The sequence below is a fragment of the Acanthaster planci genome, linkage group LG02 (genome assembly GCF_054643075.1).
Source record: "Acanthaster planci isolate LZ-2023a linkage group LG02, COTS_SCS, whole genome shotgun sequence".
NCBI classification, from domain to species: domain Eukaryota; kingdom Metazoa; phylum Echinodermata; class Asteroidea; order Valvatida; family Acanthasteridae; genus Acanthaster; species Acanthaster planci.
The window spans coordinates 35,360,491-35,385,904 of NC_141778.1; the positions used below are offsets into that span (position 1 = coordinate 35,360,491).

The 25,414-nt window shown below is 39.8% G+C and overlaps 3 protein-coding genes across 12 annotated transcripts in view; 1 reads left to right on the forward strand and 2 right to left on the reverse strand.

The window, feature by feature from the left end:
• Positions 1–25,414, forward strand: part of LOC110985922 (acid-sensing ion channel 1B-like) — a 50,720-nt gene that overhangs the window by 20,049 nt on the left and 5,257 nt on the right. For 6 of the 10 annotated variants that reach the window (XM_022247391.2, XM_087131490.1, XM_087131483.1 and 3 more), the window contains 4 exons: positions 1,351–1,414; positions 12,561–12,666; positions 24,196–24,739; positions 25,009–25,107. In XM_022247391.2, the coding sequence (XP_022103083.2) occupies positions 24,227–24,739; positions 25,009–25,107 (612 nt within the window). In that variant the 5' untranslated portion in view covers positions 1,351–1,414; positions 12,561–12,666; positions 24,196–24,226. Of the gene's footprint in view, positions 1–1,350; positions 1,415–12,560; positions 12,667–17,113; positions 19,315–24,195; positions 24,740–25,008; positions 25,108–25,414 lie in introns of those variants that run through there. The other 4 variants (XR_015423695.1, XR_015423694.1, XM_087131476.1 and 1 more) reach the window with 3 other exon arrangements.
• LOC110985923 (acid-sensing ion channel 1C-like) lies at positions 31–7,717 on the reverse strand. Its single transcript, XM_022247392.2, has 8 exons — positions 6,188–7,717; positions 4,779–5,331; positions 4,573–4,671; positions 4,014–4,161; positions 2,139–2,195; positions 1,541–1,691; positions 1,305–1,396; positions 31–991 (listed from the first exon to the last, which is right to left on the reverse strand). Exons 1-8 carry the CDS (start codon positions 6,454–6,456, stop codon positions 876–878), a joined length of 1,485 nt encoding a protein of 494 aa, XP_022103084.2. The 5' UTR covers positions 6,457–7,717; the 3' UTR covers positions 31–875.
• LOC110985924 (acid-sensing ion channel 1C-like) lies at positions 7,718–16,233 on the reverse strand. Its single transcript, XM_022247393.2, has 8 exons — positions 15,745–16,233; positions 12,787–13,330; positions 12,544–12,642; positions 12,212–12,359; positions 10,950–11,006; positions 10,662–10,815; positions 10,113–10,204; positions 7,718–7,855 (listed from the first exon to the last, which is right to left on the reverse strand). The coding sequence occupies exons 1-8, from the start codon at positions 15,975–15,977 to the stop codon at positions 7,740–7,742; spliced, it is 1,443 nt and encodes a 480-aa protein (XP_022103085.2). The 5' UTR covers positions 15,978–16,233; the 3' UTR covers positions 7,718–7,739.

Below are 25,414 nucleotides of genomic sequence, written 5' to 3' on the forward strand. Positions count from 1 at the left end.
TGAGAGACATTAAGGATTGTTTGCTGATGGTTCAATAACGATGCATTTATTCCACAAATACGCAACTTACTGATGAGAAAATGCCCGTAAAATTATGGGATGGCTATTCATGTTATAACAACTTTTACGCTGTTTTTACCTGTTTGAATCCTGGAAGTAAACAGTCTGTAAATGAACGAGAAATAAGCACTGCTGGTGATAGGTCAAGAACACTTCCTGAAAAGATGAACTCATTTTATTCTTTAATTGAAAAAAAGGTTCACGAGCTCGAAGTGCATATTGGAAATTCAAATCAGATTGCAATTTCTTTGTTTGACTCGTCCTTTAAAATTTAAATGAATAATCTGATATCATTATCTCAAATCATGGTTCATAATATACAGTTGTACTTGCCAGGAAACAGAGGATACGTTGTCTAACCAAAAGAAACAAAATTAATTACTATATATACAGTTATGTTGACGTTTTAAAATCTATCTCCTACATACAGTTTACATTGTTTAACGTGACTTGCTTGTTAGGGTGCAGACATTGAAATTATATGTATTCTGCATCAGCTATGAGTTTCACTGTTTGTTCAGTCAGCAATATAAGTTGTTAAGACACAGTTCTCAATTGAAGGATAAAAATAAAAGTACATATTTGTTTAATCTTAATAGTTTCGTCCAAAGAAAGACCTGCGTATGTCAGATAAACGATCCATATTAGTTGGACCAGTAATTTCAGAACAAGACAACATCACTGTTAAGTTGAGTAACGCAACACTGTCGTGGTATCAAGTTCGTTCATATAGAATAAAACTGTCTATGAAAAGAGATTTCCTTTTTCACCTTTTCTGAAATTTTTCTCACACAAATCCGATTCGACGCGAAAAATTACTCCTTCCTGGATCGGAATCTCCGTATAATTGAGACGAGAGTGAAATCTGCCCATTCCAGGACTGTAATCAAGCTCATTCCGCAGAGCAGACCCATGTACCCTCCTATGTTACCTGCATAGTGACACAAAAAAACAAAAAAACAGTCCATTAACAATGTCATCCGTCTAAACAATTGAAACAAATGACAGCTATTCGCCTTATGAGCCCCGAGCTGGACCAAAGAGGGCGCGGTTTTCTTAGCATAGGAGGCTGCTGTGGTCAAAAGTAAACTGTGCTGGTTCACGAATGGCTATGAAATGCACACGTTACGGCGGTCGCATCGCTACCAACAAAATGAACGCTCCGGACCAACATGTCTCTGTTCAACCGATGAGGGGGTGCTTTTGCTCAAAGTAGATTGAAGTGGCTATGAATTATTTCTTACTTTGCAATGATGATGTGCTGTATGCTTCTTTTTGCTCAATTTTTAGGTACATCAGCTCTTCAAAGAAGATATACACATCCAGGTAGTTCTTCCTAGTACGACATAAAAAGGTAAGATTTAGAGGGGAGTGACATTGAAATTAATTTTTAAAATTGATTTCAAATTTAACTTAGAACACAGGATCACTTGATCGTCGGGTTAACATGATTTATTTTGAAGAAAGCTTCATTGCCTACCTGACATATTCCTCCGTTAAGTTCATGTGTGCTTCAACAAATTCAGTCACGTGACCGGCTGGCCAGTAGCCCAGAGAAATGCGACTCTCATATGTTTTGGTTTCACAGGACACCGGACAGGAACATTCTACATTCTGTCTCAGAAACTCAGCTGAAGTGATATGAACAGACAGAACAGTTTGTCAGGGTTGTAGGCCACTGTAAATAATCGTCATCTGTGAACCGTCATTTTTCAAGTTGAATAATAAAACTGCATCAGGGTTATTCCAGAAAGTAGGGTCCATTTTATCGTGCCCCTGTCACATCTGACATATGATTTGGTGAGAACACTTGCTCTAATTTCTAAGAGCGACAAATTAATTCAAATTACCTACCACACGAGTAGTAATGGTTCGAAATCAATTCCTTTGATATTTCCCTGTCAAATAACAAAAGTCAGATGTAACAGGGACACAAAAGTGTCACACTTTTGAACCCCTAATTTCTGGAATTACCCATTAAGGAAAACATTTCAGATGTGTATAGACAAATCTGTTTAAACTCTTGTGGATTAAGCCATAAAACAAAGTCGTTTTATGCCACTGGACAATGACCAGACCTTCTTGTGGGTACACACACTTAAACTGCTCCTGTGGGTTGCAGATCGGTGCTGGACCTAGGCAGAGAAAGAAAAAAAAACCAGAAATTTAACCACATGGCAAGATCAAACAGGAAAAAGGTTAGATATCAATTGGAATGAAGATAAACTTAAGGCTTTACCTCAGTAGAAGGCTTATAACATCATAAGCCTCATATCCTAAGACATCATTGTTGTTTCTCTTTTAGTACAGTAAAAGCTCAGTATTGGGGGGGGTCAGTGAGCACACTTTGACCTTTGGCCTAGAAAAGGGAAGAGGTCATTAATATGCATAAATATAATAATAATATGATATGAATAAGAATGAGGTGAAGGTTAAAAAATTCTTGCACAGATTGACCTTTGGTAAGGGATAGGCATAAGGTCAGAAAGTCTGGCACAGGTTGACCCCTTGTGTATGGGATAAAATAGAAATAAACACGGGGTAAAACTTTTTGGCACAATTTGACCTTGCTTATGATAAAAAATAGTAAATGGGTCGAAGGTGTGACGTCATGGAAAAATACCGACGGGCCTACAGGAGGTCCAAAAGTAATTAGGAAGTGGGAAGCGATAATCCCTAAACAAAAGGACCGTAAGTGCCGCCGGGTTGTGAGTGATAATTCCGAAACAAAGGGCTGTACACAGTGGGTGAGCTGTGTCGGCGGACTATTTTGTTAATGATTACATTGTGTACGTTTTGGAAGTGAGCGTTGGTCGACTTACCCTTTGGACACTAAAGGAGAGAGGGTGCCCACGTGCTAACGGTCTTGCGTTTAGCTTACTATGGCTGCCAAGATTTGATCGATACGGCAAGGAGACTACTCCTTTGAACTAGAGTGTTTTATGTCGGTTACCCTGTACATGTATACGGTTTGGGCTCTGGCAGAATTTTTCAAATTCTTTGAACGGATGTTTTACGGCGGTTTAATACCCTGTACATGTATACGTTTAACAAATTCAGTCAGAGTGCAGCGTTACTGTTCTTTATTGTGAGACCTAAATGTAAAATGCAGCATTATATAAAATTAAGAATTCTTGGGGGCAGCATGACGTCACTTGGGGATTTTTAACACGTAGCAAAGGGGTAAATTTATTCGCCGTGCTGTGGAATATTGTGTAGAAGTTCCGGCCAATATCCGATCTGAGAATTATTATTCGATAGTCATAACGATAAGTATTACACAAAACAAATTCGGTGGACTTCACATATTGGTTTCTGGTAGGTTGGTACTGGTACCGTTTTATTTCTCGTTGTTCATCATTGATTTTCTACGATAATTATCTTAGTAATTTTAAGAATTATTACAAGGTGATTACCGGAAGTTTGTTAACTTTCAAATCAGAGGCATTACATGTACCATGTACATGTGCCAAAATTTTTTACCCCGTGTCTTATTCCTATTTTATGGGGTCAACCTGTGCCAGAATGTTTCACCCTACACCTCATTCCTATTCATATCATATCATATTATTATTATACTTATACATATTAATGACCTTTTCCCTTTTCTAGGTCAAAGGTCAAAGTGTGCTCAACTGACCCCCCCCCCACCACTAAGCTCTTGGCTCTTTCATTTCCTGCCTAGTATACACTAGTAGGAAGAGAGACGAGACGCGTTTACCGCAGCCCCGACGTTCCTTTCAATAAGAATGTAGAAGACACATCCGACACACGAATGAGCAAATAGCCTCAACGCCTGTGGTCTGATTGGCTGGATTCAGCCAGATGTGAATTAAGCTGGCCAGATGTCAGCCTTAATCAGCATCAAGCTTTTGCGCGTTGAACAGGAAAAATGGTTTGTAAATTACATTTGCCGGCAGTAAAAAACCAAACCAATGTTGGAGTTGTCTCACCTGGCCATCTGTAATCACGACATCCACATTTGTCTACAACGTATTCAACCTTGCACTCAAAGCGGCAGGAGGGTACCGTGTATGTGTCAGAATACCTGAGCGTTGAATTGGTACAGTTCGACTCATAAGGCTTTGGAAGACTTTCCACCTATGAACGATCAAAACAAACTCATTACCCTTTAGTTTTCAATAAAATGTGCACAAAATCACACCTGATTAATAACCCCCTTCGTTCTTAGTGGTTGTTTTGTAAATAGTATCACAATACCAGACTACCAGACGGGGATATCTGTCATTATTATTCGGCAAGAGGTCGCGCGATCGAGGAGAAGTCGAGCAAAATAGTAGTAAAGCTCCTCTTCCAGATATTCTTCAACTTGTATTAGTGAATCATGATTTGCTTTCTCTTTGGGGATAGAAAGTAGTAATACTGCAAGTTTAGTTACCTACACAGAAAGGCATGGGATTCATTGATAACCAACACCACTCTTTCCTTGTTACTTTCTGTCACTCTCGTAGTGTACTGTATTGTGTTCAAATTATAATTGTCCATACTCACAAGAGTCTGTCTGACAGAAATTGATGACTCGAACCCGGGAGAAACGGAGAAGCCGAGCTCCTTGACAAGGGGTGCTACGCCTTGAGGATGCAGCAACATCTACGAGAAATAGGGACGTTGATCGAGAGTCTTACATCACCAACAGATTACTTGAGCTTTCGATGTACAATGTCTGTGAGAGAGTTTTTACCAACACGTTAACTTACCCTGAAGCCGGCTGCTGTGTTTTCACTAAACATGTATTCTTCAGTGTCAGCATACAGTCGAAGGAACAACCCATTGCGAGTTCCCGCACTGTTGACTTGCAAAATCTCCGATCCATTTTTAGGGTCATTGAAAGTGAAGCAAATGCCATGATCAGTGAATCGCCGTGTGAAATTCTGAACCGTGCATGTCTCACTACTTCTCCACACACATTCACTGAGCATAGTTTCCAGTTGATGAGACATGGCTGCGAACAAGTCTTCGTATTGGTCCCGAGTAAGACCTGTTATTTCGAAGTCAGAGATGTTGAGGTCGGTGGGTGCTTCCGGATCAAGTCCGTACAGCTTATTGATAAAGTCCACCTGATCATCGGGTATAACAGAGCGGCGGAATTGGTTGAAGTTACAGATAGTCACAGCCGGGAAAGTCATGCTGTCCACGTAATTGATGGAGATCGCACTGGTTACTGGATACTTGAAAAATTCAATCACTGTTTGTGTGATGCCAGTCACAAGCCAGGATGATACGCCAATCACAATCAACGACCAAAACAATCTGAATAGAAATTGGATTCACTTGAGATCAAAATGAAAGGTATGAAACAAAGATGGAAGCACTCGCGAAAGGGTGTGATGCAGGGCTTTCATTTCCGGGATAAGGATTTCTCCCACAGTCTTGGTGGTCTTTTTCTTAGAAACCAACTTATAAACCGACAGAGAACTTCAGATAATAATTGATTTGCTAAAGCAGTTTCAATGATTTCTTCTCTCTTTCAAGCTATTTGCCGAGCAATGACATTGCTCCAACCTTGCATCTTTGTCAATTTACTTTACAAACGTGTCTCTTAGCGACTGATTGAAAGTGTTGTTGACAGTGAGCCCTTAAAAGCCTTGGCGTGGCTTGGTAATGAAATTGAGCTAACACGGGACAATAATTAGCGAGACAGGAAGGCATATCCCGTGCATAGTTAGTCTTGTGACTGACTTCGGTGCGCCTTGTATTGAATGGACTTTTATTCTGGCGATTGACATGACCAATTCCAGAAAACTAAATTTGTCCACAAACTTCACGGCGAGCAAAACAAGACTGGTAAACTTTCCTTTCAGAATTCACGGGGGGGGGGAAACTGAGAGACAAACCCTGACTGGATACGAAAGTAGACAAAAAGTAGTAAATTGTATCCAGCAGTTTCATGCGAGCAAATTTCCATGAAGCTGCGGAAAATTAAGTCACTGAACGTTTACAATTAAAATATTTCATAAATTTAAAGAAATCGTGGATTTAAAATACTTCTTTTCATTTAATGAGAAGATTAACACATTGCAATGTTCAATCTAACCCCCCCCCACACACACACAAACAAACAAAAACAAACTAGGTCTATAGTTCTATATTCCTGTTTGTGACTAACCTTCTGATTCCGTTGTGTTTGCTGTTTGTCACGTTGCTGATTCCATGAAAAGTTGTACTATTTGCGAATTCCCGAAATCGGTCCGCAAATGAGCGTCTGTCAACGTCAGCGGAGCAAGTTTGACTTCGACAGTTGTTTCCTTTTGTCTCCTTGTCCTCCATGTTAATAATGGTAGATCGGACGGTGAAATCAGGACTGCCAATGGAGAAAATAGACTCCTGGTCGCCCAAGAGATTTGGAGTTTTGGTGCCTTCCGTCCATGCATACATTTTGCCTGCAATACAGAATAACGATCCTATATGAATGTACGCAATACTCAGAGTTAAGGATTGTATCTGAGGCGAAATTGAGAACCTGTCTCGGTAGCCAGCACTTCTGGATATGATTGCACTGAGCTGTTGCCCTTCCAATACGACTTAGCTCACGCCTTCTACAAACAAGCAGCTTTTATTTAATAAGCAACAGGTAATTGCTGCTGACCCCGAGATGGCTGATTGATTGGGTAACTGGATGACAGTGACAGAAGAAGCAAAGAAACACTTGTTGAATGGCATGGCTCTTTAGCGAATCTTGTTAAATAGCGTGATTATATTTAGATCACCAAAGAGCAATGCGTGACTTGGTTTCTTTCTTAAAGTCATCATAATATTGGAAACTCAACTCAGGCTACATACTGTTACTGTATCTGTGATTTTATTTCAACTGAGATTAAGCTTCTATTGTTCGACGACACGGAGGAGGGTCGTTTGAACCCCCGAACCCCCCCCCCCAGCCTACGGGCCTGTGACTGCGGCTCCAAGTAATTCATGTGCTTACGGTAGCCGCTGTCTAGTGGCTGCAGCCATTTCCCATATATAGACATGTGTAATCCTGTCAGCCGCAGTCAGTTGAGATACTTTGAACCCTTACTCTCCATTAGGACATCCGTTCTGTGTACCACGTCCTCACGTATGGAGGTCACAAATTAATTGGAGTCTGTGTGTTCTAGCTATAGCTATTCGCTTATCCATACATTTTTAATTGTCCTCTGAGAAATATCGTAAAGTCAATCGATACTCACCTTAAAGCTCGCACTTCTTTCCGCTGAGATCTTCTTTTTAATCAATTCTGATTTAAATTACTTTTTTAGAGTATGTTTTTGTGGGGTGGATAATAAACGATCAATTCCGCAGCTAAAGTGTTCAAAAATTGAATAAAGGGAGAAACCTTGCTTCTCATAAACAAAGATTGTATAAATCTTGAAGGACAAGGAACCACCTCTTAAAAAGCACGTTCCGTGGTGTAAATATTAATTAAAATGGAATTGAAAGTTACCCTTGAAAAACTCGATATGAAATGATTTTGTACAGCATATATTCTACAGCGATAGACAATCTAGCTCAGTAAGCATAATGTAATGACTTTAAAATGCACTCTATCACTGTTTGTACGGGTTTCATTTAAATCTTCATGAGTTATTTATCTCAAACTCTAAATTGTTGTACGTTTAATTTCAAAAGAAAAGCTTTTTTCAAGGAGTCGTTATATTTTAATCGGTTTGAAGATTGTGGGTTTAGATCCTTCTTGCTTTGAATTTACGAAGCAGAGAGATTACAATGAAGTCAGCCCATTCCACCACAGTGATCAAGCTCATGCCGCATAATAGTCCCATGTTTCCTCCAACGCCGCCTGCGACAAGAATACACAACAGAAGCTGAGACTGATAAGATTCTGTCGGAAGAATGTCATCAACTGACACGAATTTGAACTTGAAATTACATTTGTCCTCTTCACCAGTGGTTCTAGCTGACTGTTCTAATGCTGTGAATATTTTATTTCCCATTTGTTTTGTTCAGTTTTTGTTGAATCAAAACAGGATGACTGCAGGGAAAAAAATAAGACCCTGCGCAGCCAGGTTAATGCCAATATTAAACATGCTAAAAAGGAGTACTTCCATCAAGCCATCAAATCAAGTAAAAATGACAGTGGGTGAGTACGGAAGCATCTCAAACAACTTATTCCTAGCAAAAGTAAAACATGAGCCAGAAGTGGTATTCGCAAAATGGCAAAGATGTTTCTAAGCCTGAAGTTATTGCCAATGTGCTTAATGATTATTTTGCAAGCATTGGACCCAAATTTGCCTCAAAAATACCTGCTTGCACTTACTCATCCCGCAAATGTTGTGGCAGTATTACAGTCCCAATTGGAGACTTCCATTTTGAACCTGTTGGTCAGGATTTTGTTTGGAAGCAGCTTCAGGGTCTTGCACCTACTATAAAGCCACAAGACATGACAATTGTCCTGCTGAGCTTATCAAAATAGCTGCCCCTGTCATTGCTGGTCCATTGACGCATCTTATTAACCTTTCACTGAATACTGGCGTATTTCCACAAAACTGGAAGAATGCAAGAGTCAACCCAATACATAAAGGAGGTGACATTAAGGAACTAACCAACTTCAGACCCATATCGGTTCTTCCAATTTTCTCAAAAATCCTCGAGAGAGCAGTCTTCGACCAGTGGTATGATTATATGAACTCGAACCAGCTGCTTAATATAAACCAATCAGGATTCCGACCATTACATTCAACCTCTACGGCCCTGATTAACATCACTGATGAGCGGCTCAGAAGCTTTGATCATGGTGATATGGTTGGCGAACTTGGTGTAACACGTGATCATGCTTGATCATAAAAGGCATTTGACACCGTTGATCTAGATATATTTATACGGAAACTAAAGCATTACAGTGTTGACGGCAATGGGATTAACTGGTTTCGAAGTTACTTATAAACGGCCGTTCTCATTATACCACAACGGGATGAGCTCGAGCTTTCACGCAGTAACTTGTGGAATACCATAGGGATCCATTGTCGGTCCACTTATGTTCATCATTTACATCAATGACCTCCCACTGCATGTAGCTCATTGTAAGGTCAGTATGTAGGCCTATGCTGACGACACTGCTTTGTACTATGACAGCAACGAGTCAGATCTTATAGACAAAATCAACGAAGATATGACTCGTGTAGTGGAATGGCTCAATAAAAATAAATTGAGTCTTAGGCCTAGGCCCTAATGTTGAATGAACTGAATTCATCTTGCTGGGTACAAAGTCAAAGCTGTGCAATGATGACACGATGACACCGTCACCGTTTACGTCAGCGGGACCCCGCTTTAAACGTGTGCGCAGTTGTAAACGCCTTGGAGTTACTGTGGACACAAACCTAACTCGGCGTGACCATGTTGATCATGCACGAAAGGAGGTTCTGGCGGAAATGCATGTCACAAAGAAAGGTAAAAACTTAATCCCCCAGACAACTACTGTACAACTACTGTACAACTACTGTACAACTACTCTACAACTACTGTACAACTACTGTACAACTACTGTACAACTACTGTACAACTACTGTACAACTACTGTACAACTACTGTACAACTACTGTACAACCTCACACTTTGATTACTGTGATGCTGTATGGGGAAATTGCGATACAACACTTCAAACAAAACTGCAAAAATTACAAAACAAAAGCGCCTGTATGATAACCAATGCACAATGGAGTGTCCCTAGCACTCGAAGAAAGAAGACGTAATCACGGGGCAATTATGATGTTTAAAATTGGAAATAATCTTGTTCCAATGTACCTAAAAACAAATTTAAAAATACAACCACTGGCTATGACCTCAGACGAAGCAGTCAATCACGTCATCTAAACACGTCTCCAACAATCATTTAGCCTTATTGTGAGCTCAAGCGCCGCGTTGTTTTCGTTTCCAAAGTTATAATGAATACAGGATTTCAATCGCAATGTGTGTTCACTCTAACAAAATGAACTGATTGGTCCTAGCAGTTTTCCTTTACCAAAGGCAATACGTATTTTGTATCTCTAAAGTTAATTTTTTTAGGGTATAAGACGGATTCGTGATGTGAGCAAACTTACTCTGGAGAGCTGCAAAGTCATACGCACTCTTCTGCTCTATTTGCAAATACACAAGTTCTTCGAAGAAAATATACACGTCGAGATAGTTCTTCCTAAATAATAAAAGAAAATTGGAATCGCTTTAAAATAATGAAAATGATTTGCTTATTTACTGATACCCTGAGCCTTGGACTAAAATTAGCCACGGGCAAACTTGTATGTCGCTCCCAACTACCAGCCCTGCGCGCATGCGTGTGGCTCTTTACTGTTGGGGAAAAATAAGTGTTCTGATTGACTCGACCGGGGTTTCAACCATCACTTAGGTAGACTTTCGTTACCCAATTACCATCAAGGCTGTATTGTAATGCAGGATGTAGCCTTCATGTACGAGCTATATATCTCCCAATTTAACCCTGCTTGTGGTCCGAAATGTGTATGTTAATGTCACCTCTGTCTTCTCCAATTATGCTTGCTGTCTCATCTTTCCTATGTACAGTACCACCTAGAATAACAAATAGAAACCTTGCAGTCTGTGGTTTGCTTTCCAACGCAAAGAGCGCACCACGTTACCTGATGTACTCCTCACTGGTAGAGTTAAGCGGCAGATTTTCACTAACGTAGCTGGATGGCCAATAACCGAAAGAAACTCGACTGTCGTATGTTTTCAATTCACACGATACAGGACAATGACAGTCGCGGTACTTCTCCTGTTTCTGATACTCGGCTTGTATATAGAAAATAAAAATGGCGAGAAAAAACATAAATTTATAGAGATTTTACCTTAACTTTATATCATATAAGTAAAGTAGGTATGAGAATCCTTAATCGTTTACACAAGTGCCTTAAAAAGATAGGTACCTTTGTACTTGTCGATGCAGTTAAAATGCTGTTCAGGCGGGCAAAGCGGTGCCGAACCTGGAAGTTGGAATGAAATTAATATATTCAAATTCAATTTCTCGGTGTTATTATTGATGAAGGTCTTAACTGGAAACTGCACTACCAGCAGATCCAAATGTCAGTTTCACGTATTCTAGGAATTTTGCGCAAGTTGAAATACATATTACCAACAAAAGTACTACTTTCTATTTATAATGCCTTAACTCTGCCCCATCTTCAGTATGGACTGTTAGTTTGGAGAAACTCCCAGTTGAACGCTATGAATAAATTAGTAATATTACAAAAAAAAAAAAACTGGCTACGGATTATGACAAAATCTGGTCCTAGAGACCATACCGAACCGCTATTTCAGAAGCTGAACACCCTATCAATTTTCAACTTCTACAAATATCAACTAGGTATTCTAATGTTTAAATTTTAAAACAATTTTCTGCCCCCTGAAACCAACTCATTGTTTCTGAGGAATACTGAAGTCCACTCATATACTACTAGGTCAGCAGCCAAGCTTCACATTGCAAAGGCAAAACCTACAATATTTCTTAACTCTTAAAAGAGTTCGACATCAAGGCCTTTTGCTCTGGAATAAAATCACCCCCAGTACCATACTTTAGAAGTATACATGGTTTTAAAAAGTACTTGAAGAATATCCCCCTTTCCAGTGTAATATAGTTTATTTACCCTGTATTGTACATGCATTTAGTGTATGTATATGACATTGCTACCGTGCATTTATAACCTTGATAATGAAACAGTCATGTCTAGAATTGTATCATTCCTAAGATGTTATGACAAAGAAAATCTTGCTGAATTCTAACGTTCAGCTGTACCTTCTGTCATCTTACTCTCGTTACTCCATCTTTTGTTTTTAGTAATTCTAGCCTCATGTGGATTTTATTATAACAAACAAGGAACCAGGCCATGAATAAGCGTTTCGCTTTCTGTCTGGTATCCGCCATTCATCATCTTTTATCTCAGTCTGTAATAACTTTGCTTCTTTATGTTCGAATTATGATGTGTGGAAAGAAACTAAACCAAACCAATGTCCAAAGTGCACAGAAATATTGAAACATTGCGATATCAATTCAATAATCTATTGATGCGATTTAAGCAAACTCATGAAACCGAGAATTGGAATGCTCCCATTGAGTTCCTTGCCTTGTTCAGGGGTTAATCTCTGCATAAGATATTCATTTCAAATGACAAAATGAAGGCTTGTGACATACCTGTCCATCTGTAGTCACGGCAACCGCATCGTTCCACCACATACTGCACCTTGCATTCGTACTTACAGGTGGGTACCGAGTAGGTCGTTGAATTCTTCGATTTAGACGAAGTGCAGTTCGACTCAAAAGGCCAAGGCAGACTCTTGAACTGAGAATGAAAAACATTGTAATGATCAGTACAGAGATTACAAAATCTTAATTAATTGTGACCCTGTATTTGTTATAATCGGTTTAGGGTTTAAAACAACTCGACGAAAAGGATACTGTTTGTTCTTAAAGTCCACGATACACTTTGCTTGAACTCTATTAACTTAATTTTTCTTTCAACACACCACATTCTGTCTGATAGAAATGGAGGACTCAAAACCAGGAGATACGGAGATGCCGAGTTCTTTCACAAGTGGCATCAGTCCTTGAGGATGGAGCAATATCTGTGAAGAATACAAAGGAAAAGGGTAAGTTTAAGGATTATGCTTCTGTCCCTTCATGACAACATGAGCAATTTTGATAGCTGCTAAATCGAAAGGGAGACAAAATCTTTCAGACTGTCATTGGATATGAGCAGGTTGACTTACCCTGAAGCCAGCGGCTGAGTTTTCACCAAACGTATACTCATCAGTTTCAGCAAACAGTCGTAGGAACAACCCATCTAGCCTTCCAGCATTACTGACTTCAAGTCTGTGCGAGGCATCTTTAGGGTCATTAAATGTGAAGCAGACACCGTGATCAGTGAATCGACGGGTGAAATTCTGACCCGTGCATGGCTGAGTACCTCTCCACTTGCATTTCACTAGCATCCTATCCAGATGGTGGGAGATGTTAGCCAAGTGGTCCTCAGAGAAATCATAGTTAGTAATTTCATTGAAAGGCCCAAAGTCAATGGATTCAGGCGGATTGGGTCCGTAGACTTCATTCATCACCATTACCTGACCCGGAGTGAGTGCGGAACGCCGGAACTGGTTAAAATTACATAGAGTAACGGCTGGGAAAGTTAGGGTATCCATGTAATGGATGGAGATGGCACTAGTCATGGGGTAGTTGAAGTAAGTAATGAATGCCTCTACGATGCTGTAAACAAGCCAGATGGACATGACCAACACTAGCAGAAGCCACAACAATCTAGACAAAGTAAAATAATTAAAACATAGATTATAATAACACCAGTGTATGGTGAATTTCAGATTTTGTACCATTCGGGTGAGAAATGTGAAAGATTGTTGAATGAACGACTGAAACTCATGTTAAATTTTGTTCGCTACTATTCTATATAAATGTATAATACAACGTAAAACGCTATCAGGTGCTGAAATTTCAAAACATTTCATGGCTAATTTAAATGTGAAAAATTACAACATATTATTTACATAGCTATATTGAATCCCGGGACATTTTCTTGAAGAGAGATAAATTCATGCGAAAAGTTGAACTTCTGTGGACAGAGTGAGAGGCAAAATTTGAAGGGCTTCACAGCTGGTTGTGTTTACCCTACATAAACAGACCGATTTATGTTAAAACTCCTCGTGTGTCCGGCAGAAAGGCATCCAGACAATTTCCCTCCACCCAATTCACAGTGCAACAGATGGCTTAATTGCATCCTTTTGTTCATCAGACGTTGCGATCGAGGAGATAGGCAATATGGAACTTAATTGACTTCATCACACCCTCCTATGGCTACGCCGTTGTAACACAATTCCCTTGACCTGACTGCCTTGTCCATGATATATTGCCCATCACGCACCAAGGCCTATACCCCTTAATATCCTTCACAACGCAATTTATTATTTAGGCTTAATTTACATCGTTGGCATTCATAATTTTTACATACGTCAACAAAAAACTAAGGTTTCATTAGTGTATCAGAAATTCTAATAAGTACATGCTCAATGCTTGGAGAAAACAGACATTTAGTATTGGTTTTATGAGGTTTACATTTATTATAATTATGAAAATACACCATAAAATGGACAACCTTCTTCCACAACAGTGATTAGAAATGTTAACTGCTTCCCTTTTGTAGTTGACTTTTGCTCCAGACGTTGGCAAATAATTTTCTTGGCGCGAACAAAAATCTGGTTATTGTTACTAGAGTAACACTGCCGGACATAATCATATTGACCATACTGGCTGGTGGCCACCGGTTAACACATGACTCCCTTTGCGCTTCCTCTGTCTTCGGTCTTCTTCATTGTGGAAAAATGACATTGGGCAACACGACAAAATCTGCTGTTCAACATTTGTGACTTGTTGATTTGGTGTTTTTAGATTTTTGTCAAAATAACATGAATATTTTGCGCTTATGAACTATTAGAAGCAACATTTTCCCCTGGCAAATCACGCGTTTTCCAATGAAGAGATAAAAATGACTGAAATGGGTAAGTGAAGATGACGTTGCAAGTTGCCATTTTAAACAGTGTCATGCACGTAGCGTACATAATTTAGTATAGCGAAATCTGGGGGTGATGTTGTAAATGCTAAAAAAATGGGGTGCTGCTGAATTCCGGATTGTATTTGTGACATAAAAATCAGCGCATCCATAGCATCTCAGCAATGGCGTTATCCTAGCAAGCTACTGCCAAAAAATCTGGGTACACTACTTTTTAATGAATTTTTCTAATTCATTTTTCTGCACTTTAAAGAAAAAGAACCATTTGCAAAGGTTTAATCGAATAGTTTTGACGAGAACTGTTTCGACGGTAATCCAGTATATTATTTCATTTTGGCTAGACCGAACTGTAACCCCGATAAAAACTACAGTCTTAAATCCAACACTTGTATAGGTTTGGTCTGTGACCACTCTTTGAAAGTGTTGAATCCAACATTGAAAATATTAATTCCAATATACTTGTAGTGTACTCAGCAAATAAAATGTTCATTCAACACTTTCCAGAGTGTTAACGTTCAATGTGTTGAATCAACATTGAAAACATTGAATCCACTGCATGAGTGTTGGACTTAACACTTCAGGTAAATTTCTTTTTTTGTGTGGAATTCGCATAACCTTCACTCCTGAAATGATCTCACCTAACCCTATGTCCGATTTACTTTTACATCGAACAAAGGTGGGGTGCGTGGGGCGTGATTTTGTCACCCAACATATCTGGATAGGGTGATGATTACCTGCAGATGGTTGTGGGTCCAATAACAAAACCAGCCATTTAATCACCCAAGTTGGGACTGGTATAAGCATCCAAATACGCGATGATATATAGAGAACTCAGGGTCAGGGTTGGCACCATAATTTTAAAATTCTTTTTAAATCATACCTTATTTCTGTAATTTTCTAGATCGGAGCGGGTAACTGGAAACACGGCTGATGTATGTTTGGCCTAACGGAACAGTCAAGCAGTCAATATTTTCGTGGACACTTGAAGGTTAAGTGATGAGGCGAAAATAACGACCTTGGATTGCGACTGTCCCTTCCTCTCCCCTAGACCCGTCTTCATGATGTTGAGATCTCGTTGATACCTGCCCAAATATGTCATTTGTTTCCACAACAGATCGCAAAACAGCATTTGAATTATGATTGTCCTTACCTTCTCTGCTTCTTGTAATTCAAGTTAATCACATAGCTGATTCCGTGCAGGGTCGTACTGTTACCAAAATCCTGGAACCGCTCAGCGAACGTACGAGTGGCGTCATCATCTTGAGTGTGCCGATTTCTGTCATTCTTTATGATGTTCAACTCGTCAAGGTTGTCTTTGCCCATGACCCGTCTTTCGTTGAAGCCATTTCTAGGCGTAGTTTCAATTATCACCCTTGGGTCCATTATGATCTTGGTAAAGTTCACCGAGTTTTTGTAGTTTGGAGGCAGGTACAGGCTTTCACCAACTAAGTGTTAAAGAAGCAGCAGTGAAAATGATTGCTCTAAAGGTTGTTGTCAGAGGAGCACAGGCTTGTGGTGTGATGTGTCGGTCAGAGATATAATGATGTTGGTAATTAGTGTTTAGCTCGTTATCGGTTCTGTAGTTAAAGAGCATTGTTAGTCCCTTAGAGATCAACTCCTGTCCGTCATCCAGGCTACCCTCTCGAGGCTGCGAAAATGCAGAGCTATGAACTTTATGGTTCAGATCTTTGCTGCCCATTGGGGTGGGGCCTGGGCATTACCGTGTTTTCTTTAATTCGAATAAAATAAAAAGTTATGTAAATTTCAACCATAAATTATGCTCTTCGCTTGAACGAGAGAGGGCGATGTTGACATTAGTAGCATGCAGCTACTTCCTTTTGGAGCGACCAATGACTGGCATACAAATGTATGTACGTCACGCGCCATTCATGTACACATTGGGTCGTATGAATAAAAACCTGCAAATGCTATGAAGTTCAAGCAAACAGCAAAAGCATTTACTAAGAAGTAAAAGCATTGAGATGCTTGAATTTGTTGGAATAAAATGTTTCTTTGACTATTCAGCATCTAGTATAAATATTAGCAAATGCTTTATGCTTGTTGCTGACTGCACAGCCGAATGGTTTTGCACAAGAGGGCTTCCGTTGTCTGCACGTACTGACAAACACAGTGCAGCACGGTGCTGTATCTTGAGACCTCAGCATGGCAGATAAGCACGATGGCAGTAATTTTGATCGCAAAAACCTTGATGAAGAAAATTTGGTTTCTTCAGATTCCCTCCTAAAGGCATACAACTTTTCCTTTCGAATGACATTTGTGGAGGCTGCCATTTTGAGCATTAGTAAATGCTTCTCGTTTTCCAGCTTGCCCTGACCCGGTCTTGTGAAAATTGTCAATTGAAAAAAGTAAATATTCCAATTCTGTAGAAATGACTCATTTATATTCATACAAATTGAAGCAACTGCTTATTGTCAAGCACAAGCTTAAAGATTAAAAAGAAAAGACTTTGACCTTTCAGCAATTTCACTAATTAAGTCAAAGCATTTTCATTATTATTAATACAAACACGAGTAAATGCTTCAAAAATGGCAGTAAGAGCAGATGCTACTTCTTATTCATACGACCCATTGATTGCTTTACACAACATGTTCTTGGCTCAAACAAGTACACAGCAGCGTGCTTCACTAGCTCTCAGAATTTCCCCTTGGGAAATATCTGCTTGTTTTTTGACATCCCGTTTGACTTATTCAGCACTTTACTGAACGAAAGAGGGCGCTCTTTGGAACTAAAATCCAACTGTATAATAATAATACAACTGACACGATCTTATGACACCAGGTAAATAGCGTAACAGCCATAGTCTCTGTGGAAACGGTCGGAGTTCAGAGTATCAATTCTTTTATCAGTATCAAAGGTGATGCTTTTCTCAGATTTCATTTTGTGACAGTTATTGGAAGCTGTTCTGTTTTTCAGTAACTTCGGATACGCTCCGAATACCTGGCTTGTTGAAGTGGGACAGTTAGTTAAGATTTTCTACAACAAAACGATGATCCATGATGTATAAAGTAAAATCGGAACGGAATAATGAATCAATCGTTAGTTTTGTTGCAACCAACATCAAAGCAAGCATGTTGTGACGAACCAAACAAAACAGGAAACCACGGCCAACTAATCGGATTAGTTTTGTTATTTGAGAGAGTATATGCATGTATACTGTTGCCGTAAAAACCAATCTGTGTAATTGTTGTGTAAAAAGGGTACAAGGCAATTATGCAGTAAAGTGTAACAACTGAGTTTGGAGAATGGTACACAAAACAGTTCCAGCCACACGATGGAATATGCCCTCTGACGTCATAGACGTACTTCGCCCAATCAGAATGATCCGTATCTGAGAACGTAAACTCAACAGAACGTGCCGCCTCTTCAAAGATACAACGTGGTTAAGTAATTCCATTGGAATGAACTTACGGTAAGCCTGCGCTCTTAAAGTTGTCGTGGTGAGAATTGGGTGACAAACGAATCGGTGTATTCAAATGGTATCAGGTTCTCATGTACAATTTGTCCATGAGAGAAATTAGCCAATAATGCGATTTGTCTTCATATTATTTGCAATACTTATGACCGGCATCATTATATCTGAATTATGACCATGAAACTTACTTAATCAGCCGGCCCACTTTTAAATATAAAAACCCTTTGAAACGATATGAAAAACATATGCGACGAATAAAATCGGATGAGGGATTATGTCATCACGTGATAATACCTAGTAGTGGTAGTAGCATCATGTGACTTCGTACGATGTATGCTTGATATCACGTTGTGTGGAGTGCGACGCAGATTTAATCGCTCGAGTTTTATCTCACCTATTTCGTACAGTCCTTCATTTTCAACCAGTCAAGGTGATAGGGTCTCGCATATTGGATACCTGTCTTTCTCAGGAGCCGTGAAGACTAGCTGATGGAGTTCCGCCATTGGACAGGCCGAAAGTGATAGCAAACACGGAGGACCTCACTCGAGAAAACAGCTTTCCGCTTAGCAAACACTGATGCTTGGACATTGCTGCCATTATTGCCTCGTGGTTGCCGTTTTGGGAGAAGCGGACTGTTTAATTGGTCGTTGTAATTACATCTTGCTTTTAAGGAACACGTGTTAGATTCCCAGCCAAGAGTGTATCAAATAGGAAGTTGGCCTCTGCGTGTGTGCTGGGAGGAGAAGATAAAGATCCTACATGTAATTCACTTCACCGCAAGAATCTTGATTATCTCGGTGGCGACAGCGGTTTGGCCGGGCCTTCATGGTCAGTCCTCTGAAAGTTGAGATAATCGAATGTATTACTATTGGTTGAAACCTTTGCTGGACAAAAAGTGCGCCCAGAGTATGTTTGTAGTCACTGGGTATAGCAACCAATAAATCCGACTTGTGTCTAAGTCGGGCAGGATTCGAATCTGCACGTTTCGTTCCTACTGGATGTTGTTTCTTTCGTCATGGATGTGTGGACTGTCGAAAAGAGTCTTAACAGAATTGATGAATCTACGTCTGCTGACTCCATAAAAATGAAAGGATGGAGAAAAGACGAAGGGGGTGTGAATGGTGATGGTCGTAAACGATCTGTGCACACGCAGACGGAGAGCGATCGTAGAAATGCAGACAACTGCCGACAGATTTTCAACCGACGCAAATGGAGTGAATTTGGTACTGTGACCACTCTGCATGGGATGCGGTACATTACTCAGCCTAACCACAGCTTCACTAGAAAGTAAGAGAATCATTTTATTTACAGTCTTAGGCAGATTTCTTTCTGGAAACCACTTTTATTATACAGTGTCTTGTGAGTCAAATCAATCTCGTGAATTTGGGGAGCAAAACTGACGATTGCTCGTTGACTAGTTTCCGATCATTTAAAGGGTTTATGTCAGAGAAGAAAAGCGATGATGGGAAAACAAGTACATTGTGCTTGTATTTGCCTCCGGTATGAATTACACCATGGCAACTGACAAGATCATGCCAATCACCGAAGCTTGAACTTTTCCTGTCGTTCTTCATTCAATTTCTTACCATATCCGTCAGCTTGCTGTGGTGCTTCACGATGCAAGGCTGTCCCTAGTTACCCTACAAGATGTTAACAAAATTCCACTTGCACCTAGAGTTTGTTTGAAGATCATGAGTCTGTGATAGTTATATTATGGAAATATCATTCTTTCATGAACAAAACCGTTTGACTCAACGGCTGTCAAAGATTACTCAGTTTTGCGAAAGAAGAACGAATAAGCTATCAGTCTACATATTACTGGCAGTGGAAAATACAGAATCTGCATGCTAGCTTGGTGTTGACATTTTTCCACATGGGGAAAAGGTTCTTGACTTGTTTTGAAGTGGTTGAAGCACTCTGAAGTGTCTGAAATTGCCTGTCGATGTTGCATGAGGAGTTTGTCAACACATGGAAAGTGAATGACGGATCGTATCTCTAGGGAGAACAGACTAGCAGGCATCGGTGAACCAAGCTCATATTGATTTGCTTATTGGCTGAAAGATGAATGTAAAAAAAGGAAAAGAGATTAGCTGGAAAAATCCAAGTCTGTCTAACCAAGTCTAATCTTTGATTAATTTTTTTCCCAACTTTTTCAACAAATAGCTGCTGTTAATATTCAACTTTTGGCATTCGAACTCGTTCAACAGCTGGTGTGGCCGTAGGGATACGCATTAATCATACATCGCTATCCATCGCTTTAATGTCCATTTTTTTACTCGAGAATTCTTCTTTGAAAATCCAAACAAAATTGATCCTGACGAAAATATTTTGTTTCGTGTCATTAGCAACATGTCTGTTCCCGGTATGTTTGTCATGAAACATGTTTTTACGTTTTGGGGAATGCTCTGTTGATTTTAACGTCCTCTTGGACACATGGTGCAGACCACAGTTTGTCAGCAATGGATTCTGGCCTGCTGTTAATTCAAAGTCGAAATTTCCAGACAGAAATCGATTGTGTGTCAGGTGGTCTCCATCCCACTTTACGTGCACTGAAAATTAAAACGAATTTCTCAGCATCAAGATGAGCATTGTGAAATGATTGTGTTGAAAGCTGACTTTCATCGACTTTATATAAAATAATTATTTTCTACTATTCCTTTTATTAATGAGCACTTATATCATATGAATTCAGTGTGTTTCTGTCGTATAACCTGTTTGCCTAATCAATAAAACGTGTCAGATGAAGAAAAAGCAATGCAAATCGGACAATTTGATTTGAGCAGAATGATCGAACCAGCTGAGAAAACAGACCGGTGGATAGGCCATGATGTCGAACTGAGAACGACGTCAAATAGGCCGAATGCCACGATATGAAACTGGCATGCGTGCTGGAAAGATCTGAGTTCATGTCGTATGTGTCACTTCATAAGACATTGCTGTACTCCTTCAAACCTTTTTCTGTATATTATGTAATGCATATAGAGGGCAGACATTGTTTATCACAGATTTGCTTGTTGAAATGTATAGGCTGAGTAAATTGGCTGATCACTTACAGTAGACTGAATATGCTTGAAGATGTAATTTGATGAGTGCGATGAAAAAGAAGATGCTTAGAAGGAAGGCTGATTTGAGGATTGCGAACAAGTTCTGCAGCTACAGTCAAAATTGCAATCACCCAACTTGTTTATTACCTCTATTTTTATTTTTTTTAAAGGGGGTGGCTTTTTGGAGTACGGGGATAGGACTGGACGTTGTCTCCCTTGGATGTACAAATCTTGTCCAATTCACGATGGTGTAATTAAAAAATCAACATTTTAACATCGTAATGCCCATTCGCCGCTGTTCTCAACCAAAAATGACGGTCAGCTTCCAACATCGAAACAGAATGTAATCCCACAGATGAAATTTATATTCTAAAAAGGGGCAACTGTGATTTGGCGTGACGTTATCGCTTAACTCGATGATTATCTGAATTACGTTTGCATCAATTCCACACAGTGCACAAGACAGACCACGTGATGGATTGCCCATTATCGTTCTCAAACAGAATCGGGCGGAATAAGAGCGCGTAAATAGGGAAGGAGTTTGTGCTATCATTGGCTGCATTTATCTCCAACTTTAAATCAAATCTAAGAGCATTTGACACAGGGGAGGTAGGCATCCAAACAAAATCCAGAGTGCCAATTATTGCCGGTATTCTTTGCACAGAACCGCTCTGTCTTCGCACGCAGTCTGTCGAACACAATAGTGACATTTTTGTATTTGCCTCGCACCAAATTGGATCAAGATATTGCGGTTGAGCGCAGATGTAATCTGCATTCTTTCTACCGAAAATCCCCATGAACGTCCTGGGGGAGGTACCTTGTTTCCCAGTAGTGAGCAACTTTATTGAGTTGAAGTATTTTTCCTATTCTTTGTCCGTCTATGAGAAGTAATTGAGTATACCAGTGACTTCCCATAGTAAAGGGTGCAGTCCACGAAGCGAGAATTCTTGGCCAGCTCATAAACAATTAAAAGTACCCTCACAGATTTTTTGGTGTTTTTTTTTAGGAAAATTGTTTGGCTCCCAAATTGATGAGATTGTGTATTACAATCTTCGCCAGTATCAACTTCCCGGCTCTTTTGGCTTTAATATGAGAGCAGAATGGTTTACAAAATACGGTTGACAAATGGTCCTAAGTACCTGAGAAAGTGGAGGGTTGAGACTTGAAAAATGGCTGCAATCAGACTTCGGAAAAATCAGTTCTTTTCGGGGGGATTTGGTTTGTGGGTTTGTGGGAATTATTAAAAATGTGATCGGTTAACCCACAAATACATTGAAAAGAAATGGGAAGATCAGAGACCAAACAATAATAGAATTTGTGTTTCAGAAACCTGAGGGATGTTGGTACGCAAGTTATTGGGCCCTGAACAGTGCTTACATTGTTTTCAATGGGGTTTGAATCAGTGGACTATACCCATAGCCATGTGATCTGCAGCCCTTCAGAGAACGGACGCAGGAGCCAGTTCTGGATATCAGCCACTTTGGAAGGAGATCCGTGTTCCGGAAACCCGAATGAAAAATCAAATTTTGTGACAAGTTACCCCCATTAATTGCATCAATCCGTCCATTTCACCATCATTATACGAGATAACTCTGCATTCTTTACAGTTTGCGTTTCCAAGTCACAAATCAGTACGTGTCCGGTTTCGCAACTGTGACGTTTTCTCGATTTCTCAAGAGAGATCGTATCTCTTGTTGTTGAAGACATGTCAACTTTAATTTGAAAGAAAATCATCGTACATGGCGCCCTCTTCGGCACTGTTATAAGACAGTGATTCAGATAACAATCGACTTGGCACGAACCAACAATCCAAACAAGATTGGAATATCAGGCACTGATTTGTATCACTTTCGCAAGCCTAGTAATTGGATTCTGAAAAATGCCAATATTTTCCTTTGCAAACTCATCGCGTGGTCTACCGTGAAAACAGACTTATCTGATTCTTGAGGTTACACTTCATTTTCTCCTAACTCTTCCCTGATTCATCAATTTCCCCGACTAAAACTGTTCGCCATGAAATCGTTTTCTGTGTGCATTTATTTGCGAGTTATTACAGCATGCATTGCCTTTGCATATGTGACCCACTCTGCAAAAAAGGCCTCTGTATGTTACAAACCATTCCGTACACCTGTCAGAGATCCATTCTAAATTTGATTGTATCTCGGGAATAGAATGTGTGACAGATGTCAAAAATACACAAATTTAATCCTTGTTAAAATGCCTCTCTATTAATGGGCATCACTTAAAATCAATTTGTCGCACATAAGCCCAAGGGCCATTTTTTAAAATATTTTTTTCCTGCACTTGTGTTGAAGAGACGTAGGCCTACGCCTTTACGTTTGTCCTAAGAATATTTGAAATATGGTTATAATATGAATTTCTCTTGAACGATCAATTTGGCCGACGTGAGTCGCCAAGTTTTATCAAGATTACTTCAACTGCGACCTAACGCTAGGTGGCGTATTCTTGCCACGACACGCCTGCACACAATTGAAAAACTATACCGGTGACAATTTTGTTCCCAATGCAAAATTTTCCAGCTAAATTGGCCAATTTTGTTCCGCCAACGAATTGGACAAAAGGTTTTCTCCTAGACTTCGGCAAGGGTCAAAGAGAACGTGTGTTGCTTCCCGATGGATCCATAATTCTTGGATATTTTGAGGATGATGGAATGAAAACAAATCTGTGGTGGACAGTGCAGAATGTGAGTCAGAAACTACATGAAATACAATAAGAATATAGAGTTCCAGTACATTTTGTTTGAAGATGAAAATCATGAAGTGTTATAGACACAATCACAGCCCAAACTGGCACTCAGCTCTTAGCCGTAAGTACAATAAATATTTACATATCCACCTCCTTACACTACATGCTATTATAAAACTCAAACCTTAAGGCGTATCTTAAGAGCATTCTTGTCCAAGTCCTTTGTGAATAGACCTTGTGCTTAGTTCGTTTTCACGCACATGTCTCTTGATAACCATCAACAAATGTGAGCCTAAGCATCGGATCAGAATGACAGTCAACACTATTAATCCAGCGAAACTTCCCAGAGCGCCATCACAGTTTAGACATAAGCAGAGCTGTTGTGTAACTAAAACAGCATGATGTTGTTTCTGCACAGGGTGATTTGGGCCATCATCCTACTGTCTTTTATGGGAGTTCTCATCTTTGTTGTCATTGACAACACAGTTCGTTACTTTAATTACAACGTGACCAGCATCGTGACGGTGAAATACGTCAATGACCTTACCTTCCCCGCGGTTACAATTTGTAACTACAATCTGCTGAGGAAATCCTACTCCGAGCAGGCCTTTGATGAGGATCTGTTGGAAGCGTTCAAGATTATCTCTCCCGGAGGAGGACAAAACTCCGTCAACTTCACAGCCTTGAAAGACTGGAACATCACGGAGGATTTGATTAAAGGGGCACACCAGAAGGAGGATATGATCATCGAATGTACCTGGCGATCGACTAGGAACTGTACAGCGGACAATTTCACCCAGGTTCTGACTGACTTTGGGGTGTGTTACACCTTTAATAACCCTAAGGATCCAAACGACGCATTGACGGTTCAGCAAACAGGTTATGATAGTGGTCTTTATCTACGATTGAACCTGGAGCAGTATGATTACTTCTACGGATCTAGTAAGGGTGCCGGATTCAAGGTAAAAGTCCATATCCCCACACCCGCTACCGGTCTAGCATATTTTATAAATATTCACTGTTTTCTAAATGGCACAGTTGTCTTTGCTAAGCATTATGCTACCAGGTCTCAGACAACGCAAACAAGAACATCTGAGATAATACGTTTTAGACATAGGCATTACTTTTGTTAGTACCGCGGTGAAATATGGTATGGATATCCCATTCACAAATTATACTGTATTTATGTCAAGTTGAAGTTGTCTTGGAATTCTTTTGCTTTCAATTTCAGATCATGCTTCATAAACAAGGAGAGTTTCCTTTCGTCAAGCAGCTTGGCTTTGCTGTCTCCCCTGGATTTGAAACCCTGGTCACTCTGAAATTTACCCAGGTAGGGCCTATAACTTTAGCTGATATTCCAGTGATTTCATTATGTCACTGGTTTATGCCTGTTCGATACTCTGTGTTTTCTCTGCATCATATACACAAATAGAAAAGAAATGACACACGTCATTTTCGTAATGACAGGTTACAAAATCTTAATCCTCATAAATCACCACGCCACAAAATGGTCTAAAATGTGTGAGTAAACGAAAAGGTGAAGTGACATGTTGGCTGGAAGACAAGCAACACTATTATAAAATCCATGATGGGCAAACATATAACCACAGAGTTCCTGTACCCGACGGTTCCCATCA

Excerpts from the sequence above, each read along its gene's own strand:
- LOC110985923 (XM_022247392.2), bottom strand. The coding sequence starts at position 6,456 with ATGTATGCATGGACGGAAGGCACCAAAACTCCAAATCTCTTGGGCGAC. Across the intron at positions 2,196-4,013 it reads TCGTGATTACAGATGGCCAG|GTCCAGCACCGATCTGCAAC; the intron begins GTGAGACAACTC and ends TTCTCTGCCTAG. Across the intron at positions 1,692-2,138 it reads GTGTGTGTACCCACAAGAAG|CTGAGTTTCTGAGACAGAAT; the intron begins GTCTGGTCATTG and ends ATATCACTTCAG.
- LOC110985924 (XM_022247393.2), bottom strand. The coding sequence starts at position 15,977 with ATGGACCCAAGGGTGATAATTGAAACTACGCCTAGAAATGGCTTCAAC. Across the intron at positions 12,360-12,543 it reads TTTCTATCAGACAGAATGTG|TTCAAGAGTCTGCCTTGGCC; the intron begins GTGTGTTGAAAG and ends TTTCATTCTCAG. Across the intron at positions 10,205-10,661 it reads ACCAGTGAGGAGTACATCAG|GAAGAACTATCTCGACGTGT; the intron begins GTAACGTGGTGC and ends TTTATTATTTAG.